The 13,216-nt window shown below is 42.4% G+C and overlaps 1 protein-coding gene across 7 annotated transcripts in view; it reads left to right on the forward strand.

Annotated features, from left to right (window-relative positions):
• Positions 1 to 3,538: 3,538 nt before the first annotated feature.
• The window catches only part of nrg1 (neuregulin 1), a 35,393-nt gene continuing 25,715 nt past the window's right edge, over positions 3,539 to 13,216 (forward strand). For 2 of the 7 annotated variants that reach the window (XM_058064450.1, XM_058064452.1), the window contains exons 1-2: positions 3,541 to 3,830; positions 3,920 to 4,813. In XM_058064450.1, the coding sequence (XP_057920433.1) occupies positions 4,108 to 4,813 (706 nt within the window). In that variant the 5' untranslated portion in view covers positions 3,541 to 3,830; positions 3,920 to 4,107. Of the gene's footprint in view, positions 3,831 to 3,919; positions 4,814 to 13,216 lie in introns of all 7 variants that reach the window. The other 5 variants (XM_058064448.1, XM_058064449.1, XM_058064451.1 and 2 more) reach the window with 4 other exon arrangements.

A 13,216-nucleotide genomic window follows, 5' to 3' on the forward strand; every position in this document is an offset into this window, starting at 1 on the left:
TTAGGCCGGAGGTGGGTTAATGCCTTCTCCAAGTCCACAAAACACATATAGACTGGTTGGGTAACGTTCCGTGCATCCTCATGGACCATGCGGGAGAACAGTTCCAGGACGAAATACACACTGCTCTTTGTGAATCCGAGATTCAACTATCTGGCAGACACTCCAGAACACCTGAATGGACCCTGCAAGACTGGACCCCATCTGCTTGAGCCTATGACAACAGTAACCAGACATGACATCACATGGAACCCAGCAAATGAACCCCCACCGACCTAACATTGGGAGTATTTTACTTGCCACCATCACCCCTGTTTTATGTTTTTTTTATGCTTTATGGCTTTTCCCGCCTTAACCATTATGGACGATGCAACTTTGGACTTATGCACTCAAGTGTCAAGTGTTGTTCATTTTTCAGAGCTCCATAAAAGCATCATGTCTGAATTGAACATTTATAAAACATTTAAGAGTTGAAGCAAACATACCAGATTATACCTCATAGAGGTTTATTCATATTTTTCTTAGCATTTTTAAACAAAATGTCATACACTAAATACTACATTGTCAGACCTGTAGCCATAGTAGTTATTAGCATGTTAGCATTGACACTTTCTTGGGATTCTCCCAAAATGAATGGCGTTATCTGCCTTGGTTTGGTACTGCAAACCCTTCAATGTGTTTATTCCACTCAAGTAGTGCAAGGCGTCCACTAACGATAGTGACGTTGCTAAGGTTGCTCCGCCTATCGTAACTACACAATGACTCTAAATTGTAGGTTGGCAATCCTAGAATTACAGTAAGTGACAAACTTTGTACACACAATAAATATTCTAGCTTTTGGCATGCTAACTGTTGTCCTCGGCTGCACGGTGGCCGACTGGTTAGCATGTTAACATGTTGGCCATACAGTCAGGAGATCGGGAAGACCTCGGTTCGATTCTCCACTTGGGCATCTCTGTGTGGAGTTTGTCTGTTCTCACTGTGCGACTGTTAATTGGTGACTCCAAATTGTCCACTGAATGTGAGTATGAATAATTGTCTATATGTGCCCTGCAGTTGGCTGGCGACCTATCTGACCCCGCCTCTTGCCCATATCAGCTGGGGTAGGCTCCAGCATACCCCCATGACCCTAGTGAGGATAAGCTGCATAGAAAATCCATGAACTTTATGCTATATTGTGAGGGGCTAGCATGCTAACTCTTCCACACTGCCCGCTCGTGGGCCTTTGTAATGAGAGATGAGAGCGCTGACCACTTGGCCAAACGTCTGGACTGTCAGCCGAACGCTCAATGCAGCTCTAAGGCTGGGGGAGAGAGGTTTTTACCAACGTACACTGGCTGGCATCTGTTAAATTAGCATTTCTGCTATTTTACAGTGGCGAAATATACTACATGGCTTGGCGTAGGGACACTTAGAACTACCTTGGCAATGTTGCTACTTAGCATGCTGACTGTTAGCTTGATAACATCTTTGCTATTTACTCATGTCACAATACTAACTTATACATGGGACTATGTAGGTACTACAGTATAAATATGCTCATTGCATTCTAGCAACTAGTCAGAGGTTCACAACACCAATCATCCTCAAATTTTTTGTAGTATTTTAGTGCTTCTATAGTACTACTACGGTAGTACTTCTTTTAAAGTTGCGGTAAAATGCATATATCGCTAACCAAAGTTATCCCTACACTTGTAGCGACGAATGATGTAGAAAACAAATACACTGTTTGCTAGCTTTGCTTTGCGACATGAACTCCACTATGGAATGTGTGTTTTTCTACACTTCAGCTTCTTAAATTTCTTATTATTTCATGATGAATTGGAAAATGTGGGGGTGTGTGGGGGCGAATTGGAACGGGTCGAGTGATGGGGGGACTTCGATGGGGCATTGTCTTTTGCATTTGCATTTGTTGTATATCGATTATGTTTGATAGCAATTGCTAACTGCATGTAATACACAAACTGTGTGTGTGTGATGTAGTTATTTTGACTGACATATTACCAGTACTCGTGTTATATACTCACGTCATGGTGGTGAAGGGGTTATATACTCACGTCATATATTAATTATTAGTATTTAGTGTAGGAGTTCAAAATTAGACTGGTTTGATTTTATATATATGTACATGTTTTATAGTAAGAGATTGATCACATCGACTTGTGTGTGCATTGATATATATGTACAATGTACATTCATTCATTCATTTTCTACCGCTTATCCTCATGAGGGTCGCGGGGGTGCTGGAGCCTATCCCAGCTGTCTTCAGGCAGGAGGCGGGGTACACCCTGGACTGGTCACCAGCCAATCACAGGGCACATATAGACAAACAACCATTCACACTCACATTCATACCTATGGACAATTTGGAGTCGCCAATTAACCTAGCATGTTTTTATATATATTCATATATACTGTATATACTATATATACTGTATGTGTCAGCCTTGCCTTGCTTTTCTCAAAAGCACCATGTTCAGTACTACAAGCAGTTTTCTAACTCACTGCATACTACGAGCCAAACCACCCAAAACTAGCAGACAAAAAAAACACCATCAGTGACTGATGCACGATCGTGCCCGCTGTCTTGTAAAAAAAGGGAGAGGCGGTCACTGTGTGCGACTGGCCAATCACCGAGCATGAAGAGTGAAAATATAATGACCATTTTCTTCTTTAATCACGGATACGAATAATGACGGAATATACTCGTTCTATACTCGTATCCGGCAAAAATGCATTATCTGTAACGGATACTCATTTATAATCCAAGTGAGCACCCCTGATTTCGATGTTCCCAACAGGACTAGGTGTAAATGTACATTTGATCCCTCAGAGTATTTTGGAGTGGCCTTTTTTCGAGTGAAGTACCTTCTTGAAAAAAATCAAAGCGTGTCTTCAAGAGGGTGAAAAGACGAGACGATAATCAATACGTAGCTCCCTAATTCAACATCCTGACAGGAAGTCCTCTCCCACAGATACAATTACTGGGATTACTGCTTTTACTGGGATTACTGCTTTTACTGGGATTCATCCCGGTTGAGGATTGGAAAAGGTCACAGCAGGTCAACGTTCACGCGGGGGTGACCTGACCTTTCATCTTGTTTCAGTCTTTGGCCTATTAGCTGCCGTGCTCGGGGAGATTGCAGGCTTAGTAGCGGCATTGGTGGTCTGTAATACTTGAAGAGGCGTGTCAGTGTTTGTTTATGGTTTGTTTGGTTTAAAAGAGGCAGCACACAATTAGAGGATTGCATCAGAGTTAGCTGATGAACGCAATCCCTGAGCAGGTATTTCATGTGACATTTACTCAGCTGCTAAGAAGACTGTTCTTTTGGGATGGATCCTATGTCTGCTGAGTCGTTAGCATAATCAATGTGGAGTGCTGCCGGGGGCGGGGGGGGCGGCCATGAGGATCCGCCTGCCCAGGATTGGCTGACATGGGCTCTAATTGGATGAAGGAAGTGCTTAGCTTGGGCTGCACCAGAGCATGGAACAAGCAGCAGAGAGGAAGAGGAGGAGTGAGGGAGGAGGCCGGAGCACGAGGAAGAAGAGTGAGAGAGGAGGGGTGAAAGACGAAAAAGGGGAGTAACCCATCTTCTTTGCTGCAACCCCCCTCCCTCGCACTACCCGTTCTATTCCTTCTTTCCCTGAGTCATCTGTTTGAGAGGAAGGACACCTGCCGCTCCCTCGTGATTCAGCCTTTCTGCTGCTGGGATCTTCAAGCGAGGCAGCATGTCCCTCCTGCTCGTCCTGTCCCGTGCACGTCTGCCACTGCAGCTGCAGCCGGCCAGCCGCCGCCACCACTACCACGCCATCTCCTCTGTCCAAGTGCTCAGGTGAGTGAGCTCCTATTGTCCTGCCACTCCTTTACAGAACATCTCATCAATCTTCTTACCGGCAGTGTATCTGAATGTTCCAATTGTAGACAATTTATGGAACTCCATTGAAGACCGTCTACGTACGTCCAGACAAGGTCACAGTCACTTTCCTCTGCTGTCCCGCCTCTCCATGATGGACAACATACTTGAATTGACTGGTGGCAGACAGCCGCTGTGTGATGCTCTGAGTTGGTAGCCATCCGAGACCCTGCATCCAGCAGTTAGGGAAGACAGGATGACTGAGGGAACAGAGGATTTCTCTGCAGGGCCTCCTGGCTCTGCTCTCGATACTGGACACGTCCCAAAGGAGAAACCGGAGGAGACGGAAGCAGCTGGAGAGGACGGGAAAGAGGTTGCAGAGGTAACTACAGCAGCAGCAGCAGGAGGAGGAGGAGGGGATGGCGATGATGGTGGCGGTGAAGGGGAGCATCCAGAAGCTGTGGGAGTTGTGGCGTTGCCTGGGACCTGCTGCGTGTGCATCCAGATGGAACATGTGAACAATTGCCTGCACTCTGAAAAAATCTGCATCCTGCCCATCCTAGCCTGCTTGCTTAGTTTAGCTCTGTGCACAGCTGGACTCAAATGGGTCTTTGCAGATAAGATCTTTGAGTATGAAGCACCCACTCATTTAGACCCTAAACGCATCGGACAGGACCCGATCATCATATCTGTGGATCCCACGCTGGGAATAAGTGTGTCCTTTCCTCATTCCTCTCCTGCCACCGTCTCTCTGACTACTGTTGCTAGTGCCAGAAGCTCACAGCGTCCTGAGCTTTTCATGCAGGACACAACTACACCGGGTTCATACATGCCACCCCGAGGAACTCTATCAGAAGCCTCTGGCACCTTGAATCCTACCACTGAACTTCCCACCATTCCGAAGCAGACCCCCGTCCCTCTGACGACACAGGAAGCCAACAACATAGCCATCCCAACAATTTGTAAGTACTTTACAAAAATTTTCTGGCATTGGGTTATCATATTCATTTTCATGATCACATTTCTTAGGAAGTTATGAAAATGTTCTGGCTTTTTTGAATCGGCGTTAGCGTTGAATCATGGTTGCCAAAAAGCCAAAGAAAACTTGCTGAGTTGGGGCAGTTCAGATTCCCAAGTTCTTGCGACTTTACATGACACATTTTCTCAAAAAACTTTAGCATTTGACCTCAGGTTCTCATGTTCTGTTTTTGGAATCATCTTTATGCCTGTTTTTGAACATGCTTCTTTTGGAATTTGTGTCCTTGGTTATAGATAGTTTTTCCGTAATAGAACAATCCACACACTACCCATACTGTACCTGTGTTGAAACTAAATCTGCAACAATTAATCGATGGATTAATGATCAATTGATCATCCATTTAATCGACTATTGTAGTCTTTGATTAATTAATTAATATTCTCAGATTTCAGCCCCTCAAATGTCTTACATAAATATATATAAATATCTTTGTGGTTTAGACAAAACGAGATTCTCACACACATCAGCTTCAAATCTGGAAAACAGTGATTGACATCATTGACATTTTTGCCAAACCTAACCACTAACCGTGTTTGGTTCATATTGATTTGGGCCTAACTGATTCATTGATTCATTGCAATAACAAGCTTTAAAATAATTGGAAATCATCGTTAGTTAAGTGATTCTGATTCTGATCTTTGAGTAAACTAGCAGTATCTTTTGAGTATCATCTTGGCCCACACACTGTCGTGGTTTTCACCGATCAAAATATGCTCACCTTGGTTAACATCATCACACAAGAATTTTGGATTGGCAAGCTTGCCATCCACATGACGTGCATCCATTTTCAACTGTTGTGTTCAAAGTGAATGATTGTTGTGTCTTTGTGTGAGTCGGGACTGTGGCAGGAAGTATCAGTTATCAGGACTTTGCCTGAGAGCAGACACGTTGGGACTTGCAGCATGGAGGTGCATGACTACGCCTCAGAAATATTGCTGCGCTCGAGGTGCTTTCCTGCTAGACTCGAGCCCATACTATAACCCGGCTGAATGTCTGAATGATTGTAATTCACACATAAGTAAGGCTTTGTAAGGATGGCGACGATGTTACTTGGCACGTCTGCTGGGCGGCAGCATAGAATCTTATAAAAATCAATAATGCATGACACAAACTGAAACAGCAGGCTGGGGGATACAGAGACTTCCTGTTCAATGCCGCTGCTTCTTTTCAAGGTCAGAGCTGCTTGTAAGCATAGATGCCCCACCGCCTGCACCACCCTCCAACAACAACATGCTAATGCTGTCTGCTACATGAGCTGATGACTGAATTTAAGATTTATGACATGCTTTCTGCTGTGGCTAATGTAAAGACAGTGGCGATGGATGGAAGCTCGTATGTCCAAGTGGGACACACCCTCGGAGGACCACCTCATGACTTAAGTGCTCCATGCAGACTTCCTATTTCTACATAAGAAATGCTACTAAAATTGTTGGAATGCTTGGCAAAAGAATTGAAAAAGACATTTACTGGTCTCACTTACCTTAAATGTAGGATGATAATGACTGCAAAACTTGCTTTTACCAGTTTTTGTAACTAGTCTTGTCATACTGGTCTTGTTTGATATAAAAAATAAAACAATCCAAAATTTTATAATATTACAATGGCATTAAAAACACTTATTCAACAATTTCAAAACTATGACTTTGGATTTGACTTCACTTGTCTTGTCTTAACTTAGACTTGCATGTCTTTATTTCAGACTTGAGATTAAGTACATATAGTACTTACTTGAGACTTGCAAAAACTGACTTGCTCCTGACCAAGTACGGCCACAATTACCGTATAATATTATTATCAATAACCTGAACAAAATAGAATGAAATGTCATCCTAATACAATGTAACCTATAGAATCCTAATAATATGACATTCAGAAAAGTTAAATCAATAATAATACAGTGGGGCCTTGATTAGCCTGAGCATTAATCCCTTCCAGAAGGTCAGACTCTAACCAAAACGTACTCTAACCAAATAAAGCTTTCCCATAAGAAATAATGTAAATCTAATTAATCTGTTCCAGAAAGCCCAAAATGTTTTACAAAAAACCCAATTCCAAATGTATTTACATTGGCTATGCATAGTACATATCAAAGACACAATGTGGCAGCGAGATCAACACAGACACCACCTTGGTGCTTTGTCATGACTTATATCTTGAATTCAATAGTGTTTCTCACCTTCTTTATCAAAATGTTGGCCCTTGCAACTTTCCTTGACTCCATTTGTGTTACTTTATATAATAAAAACGGAGACTTGACGAACCCACCTGACATACTCTAGTGTTGTTTTACCTTTGGTGTTTCTGTGCTACATCCTACCTTGATTGACTGTGAAGGGGGACGTGAGACAAAGCACAGCACAGCATCAGCGCAGGGTGTATCCTGTTTGTCCATCCATCTGTTTTCTATGCCGCTAATCCTTACTAGGGTATGCTGGAGCCTATTCCAACTGTCTTTGGGCGAGAGGTGGTGTGCACCCTGAACTGGGTATCCTCTTTGTGTTTACTAATATTGAAGGGCTTACATTATTATTATTATTTTGATATTTTTGTAATTTTTGATCGTACAGCGTGCGAAATGATTGTACAAATAGGATAATTATTGTATGCTTGGGAACACTAACACTAACAAAATAGTAGTTGAGGTTTGGACTGACTTGTGTCAATGAATTGTGAGTCATGCAGGTTGCACAGTGACTTTTTCCATGATGGCTAACTAAACATGAATGGGCTTGTTTTGTAATCTTATATCAATGAGTAATCATATTTCATGACACTGCCGCTCAGTGTTTCACTCATGAAACCAGCTATGGAATGTAATAGCTTTCAGTGGTTGTATCACGTCACAAGTTTACATCCACTCTTTATGGGCCCATTCATTTGGGCCCTTAATGATGATTGCATAATAACAGTAATGTACGGTGAGGCACGTCAGAACCAGACGTGATCACTGGAACAAAAGGCTTTTATTGTAGATTTGAATTATCTTGCAACAGGTACAATAATCTCTAACATGGGCTACTGTTGCGGCTGTAGCCCATGCCAAGCTAAAACTCAACTCTGAACCCCCCGACGTTACTTCCTGTCCACACCTACTCAGCTACACTAGCATCAGTACACATTTACAGACATTCATGTCTTATTTTCTGGGCTTATGTTTACTATATTGGGTATTACGAGTGTACAGTAAACCTTGGATATATCGGATTCAATTGTTCCCACTGGTTTTGTCCGATATAAGCGAAATCCGTTATATGCGTATACTGTTAGTATAATGTCCGTTTTACGCATATATCGGATTTATATCCGGTATATGCGTAGATCGGATTTTATCCGTTATAAAAAGGCACTTCCTTGACTATGTTTCCATTGTACCTGGACGCGCAGGCAACGCTGCAAACGCTGCAAATGACGTCGTATAGCGGCCTGTCGCAATTCGGCGAATCGGAGCGCCACGATGCGGCCATCCGATATATGCTAGGGATAGGCGAAATCCGTTTTAAAAAATCCGATATATGCAATGAATTTTTATTGGAAATGCATTACAGAAAAATTGGTTCTTTTTTATCTGTCCGTTGTGAGCGAATTTCCGATATATCCGAGTCCGATATATCCGAGGTTTACTGTATTATTATTATTATTATGGGGTGTTATTTCATGTCTGGATGGCTCTAATGTTTTTTTTTTAAGTATTTAGAAGATTGTAAACAGGTTTTCGATGCTCTAGCTACTAAAATATACCATTTACGAATAAAAAAACCCCTGCTTTGTGGAAATTCACATATCACAGTCAGACACCAAAAGTGATTATATACCTATTTTTTTCGATGTATTTATTTATTTTGAGCTAATAGCTACTTTTCTGACTCAAAAGTTGACAACAGTGTCAGTAGCTCGCACATTCACGAGGTACGTGCTAACATGCCAGTAATAGTAAAGTGTCATTTAACAATTTTTGTTGTCATAATAATAATTCCTGTATGGCTTGTCCCCAAATCACTAGCTGTGTGTCCAATTTGTTTAACATGAACACAAAGTATGTTCAGGGCCGCAGGGTGGCCGAGTGGTTAGCATGTTGGCCATGTGGAATGGCCGTGCATGGGTTTTCTCTGGGTTTTTCCCACATTCCAAAAACACTCCAAATTGTCCATAGAATGTGCACGTATGAATGTGAGTGTGAATGGTTGTTTGTCTATATGTGCCCCGTAATTGGCTGGCGACCGGTCCAGGGTGGACCCCGCCTCTCACCCAAAGTCAGCTGGGATACTCTAGTGAGGATAAGCTGTATAGAAAATGGATGGATAGACATAATATGTTCAGCTTTATGATAGAAACACTGCAGGGGTATCCAACAGGGAACTTTGGTTCATCATTCGGATGCACGTTTGCAAACGGGTGTTGGGTTACTTCCTCAGTATCCTTGAGCAAGATAGAGGTGATTCTGGTGCTGCATCATCTGTGTATGAATGATTTGCTTCCATTTGCTGAATGAGGTGTCCAGTGATTTGAGACATTTGTGCCATCAGAAAGAAAAGCCTTAAATAATCAAAGCCCATTTATCATTTATCCACTGCTGTCCCACTTTGACTTGCTGTAAAAAGAAAGCAAATTGTTAGTGTGTTAGTGTGTCTAAGTTGTTGAACACAAACGTCAGGCTTTAAAGGGGAACTGCACTTATTTTGGAATTTTGTCCATCATTCACAATCTTTATGAGACACCTCACTGACTTGTATATTAACCAAGCTACAGTGATATTATTTATGCAGCAGCTAACACGGAAAACTGTATTCATCTGGCGGACTAACACAACGCCTTGCTAGCCGTTTGTCTCAATGTCACTCACAGACAGAATAGTGGATACCTCGCTCTTCATTTCAGTACAAAGTCTCTACAAGATGCTTGGTTTCCGTCAGCATTTTTTACCTGAGGACTGGAGCACACATCTTGTGCTGGAAGACACAGCCATCCCAGGGAGAGCAGACGTCTTAAGTGTTGTGGCTGTATATATGCTGTTTTTTGATGTAAATATCTGAAGCTATATGGACGATGTGAAATCAATGCGCTAGGAAAGAAGTTTAGGTAAGGTTTTAAATGATCACACACAGCATGTATATCCAACGATAAAAGTGCAGACTCTGGCTGTAAAAATTTGCATAAAAATGTTGAATAATTCAAACACTAGCTCTAGAATAGTATTCCACGACTCAGAAGCATCTCTCAGAAGTTGAATAATAAACATTGAAATAAATCGATCCCTGAAATGTTTCCACAGTAAATAAAGTAACTTTCATACTACATAACTTCCATCCATCCATTTTCTATACCGCTTATCCTCACAAGGGTTGCCGGCATGCTGGAGCCTACCCCAGCTGACCTCAGGCGAGCTACCGCATGTGTTTACTCTGCTCTTACCATTATGTTATGGTTTTATGCAAACATACACTATTCTCTACATGACATACAGTACTTAGAGGTTATCACATGGTTTGTCTGGTATCAGGCCAGGTATCATGCCCCCAAGTGTCAGTATCTGACTGATTCTAGCACGCGGGGGCATGATACTGGGCCTGATACCAGACAAACCATGTGATGATCTTATTATCACATACTATTTAATCATGAGCTTATTATCACGTACTTTCGTATTCATCCCCATTTTCTTTTCTGATTGATAAAATAATGTAGCGACCCTGACGTGTTCATGTTGACATGTTGTGCTCTTGAGTGTCTGACTGTTCCGCGTGACTGTGAATGCACCAGGGGTGGGGGCGTGTCGTCTTGAGGAAGCACTGTTGCGTTGCTGGCGGTGGTTGCAACGGCGTGGTTACGGCCGACAGTAGCCAGTATTGTTGTGTAACAAAAGCTTGTTAGCGATCACAGTCGTGTCCTTTCCATACAACGACGTTACAATAAACATAGACACGTATTTGTCTAACTCAGGCGGGGGAATACTTTCTACCAGTCTTCGTTCGTTCTTGCAGTTGCAGTCGCCCTTGGTTTTCCGACTTGTATTTGCATTTTTAGTTTTTTCGATCATTTCAAGAGTGTCCTCCTCATTAATGGTGATAAAACGTTCCATTTCTAATATTCTGTTTGCTATTTTCCCTATTTGTCTTTCGCCGGGAGTGTCAACCGCTGACATGTTGACAGAGCACAGACGGCAGCAAAACAAACCCTCGTGCGCTGTTCTCTGATTGGTTGTTTCACGGGCACGATACCAGAGCAGCGCGCTCTGATTGGACAGCTACGGGGGCTGATACTGGACATGGTTAAACTCTATAGTTTATCAGTATCACTGCCCTGGGCATTGACACAGTATAATTTCGGCCTTTTCCCGTATCATTCATGGGCGGTTTCTAGGGTACAGGGCCAATTAACACTGTAGTACAGGGGTGGGCAAACTACGGCCCGGGGGCCACATGCGGCCCACCAAGCGTTTGAATCCGGCCCGCCAGTTGCTTTCTAAGTAACTTCAACTTTTAACATACAAACTGGCAACATGACTTGCAAGTCGGATGTCTGATTTAGTAAAAAATAAACAACAAAACTGTAAAATTAAATGACATAGTTTGATGTGGTGTGATGTTTAAAGTGCTCCTAAAAAAGGGACATGAGAACATACAACTGATATAGGATAACACTTTTACAGATAAAATTAGACAAATAATTCAAGGAAAATGATAAGCATAAAATAGTGTGTGTGTGTTAAATATATGTTCTGGCCCCCCAGACAATTTTGTTAACTCAATGCGGCCCTCGAGTCCAAATATTTGCCCACCCCTGCTGTAGTATGTGATAAATTGTCATACATAATACATGTAGTCTACATGGAGCCTTTAGAGCCAGACTGGCGAATCACACGCATGTTTTTAGATAGAATCTTAAAGATAGACTTCAAGTCTATTTTTGATGCGTTTACACATAAATTCAGCAGCATACTAGTAGGAGAAACATCAGAAAACAGCTTCTGGTGTCACAATAAACTTCCACTTTTTAACAAAATAAAAGCTTAAAAGACGCCGCATTGTAAAACCAGCGCTCATTGCAAAGAAGACCGACGATGAACGATTAATCTTTGAAGTGGAGAAATTTAATCTTGTATGTCACCCAAAAACACAACAACAACTTTAAATATTGATTCCCATCAATCCAGGAGGCTGCTACCGATGCAACCGCGTCTCTCAATTGTCAAACCGGATATCCGACCACATCGGTTTATCGTTCACAACACTAGACATTATTGATGCGTAGTGGCCAGAATGCTATACTGTACTGTATATGTGTATTTCAGTATTTATGACTAATAGTAGGCCATCGCTAAGCATGAAACAGCAATTATTTATTCATTTCATATTTTGGGACACATATGTCATCTGAAACTGAGAGTTACATTAAACACAGCAGCAGGCTAATCCAGGCATCGTGCTTGTTATCCACCTGCATTTACGCTCTGCATCGCCAAATAGGAGAACCTTTGATAGTATATTCCGGGTATCTCCTCCTCATCCTCCTTGTGGAAATTTTAAGAACATTAAAGTAAAATTTCACAGACAGATTTTAACAACCAATGTTATATTAATCTTTGTTTTTATTAATTCAGTCATTTTCTACCGCTTACCTCACGAGAGTCGCGAGCCTATCCCAGGTGTCTTCGGGCGAGTGGCGGGGTACACCCTGGACTGGTCGCCATTCACACTCACACACTCACATTCATACCTGTGGACAATTTGGAGTCGCCAATTAACCTAGCATGTTTTTGGAATGTGGGAGGAAACCGGAGTCCCCGGAGAAAACCCTCGCATGCACAAGGAGAATATGCAAACTCCACACAGAGATGGCCGAGGGTGGAATTTAACTAGGGTCTCCTAGCCGTGAGGCCAGATCGCTAACCACTACTCCACCGTGCAGCCATCTTTGTTTTTAGTTGTTGTTAATTATTAGTTCTCTAATGGGTCACTTTGTCTGTTCATACAAAGTCCGAGCTGCATGTAGGCTCATTTGTATACTAACAGTGATTGGACGTTTGGGATTGGATGAGTGGAGGGGAGGGAGGGGTTGCATTCAGCACAACCACAGAGATGAACGATCTGTCTTGCACTTTTTCTGGCGTAGTTTTCACTTCTAAAATGTTGATTTGGGGTGTGTTGCCCGCCCCGGTGTGAAGTCGGCCTTTCAGGTGGTGTTAGGTTCCCATTATGCATGACGTCTTTGATCTGACATCAGGATGTGATGGGACAATTAATACAAAAATGTACCTACTGGTTCAGACGGTTACATTAAATAGTGGTTGCTGTGATTGTTTATTGCATTGGTGAGGTTTTGGTGATCT

The sequence above is a fragment of the Doryrhamphus excisus genome, chromosome 2 (assembly GCF_030265055.1).
Source record: "Doryrhamphus excisus isolate RoL2022-K1 chromosome 2, RoL_Dexc_1.0, whole genome shotgun sequence".
NCBI lineage: Eukaryota > Metazoa > Chordata > Actinopteri > Syngnathiformes > Syngnathidae > Doryrhamphus > Doryrhamphus excisus.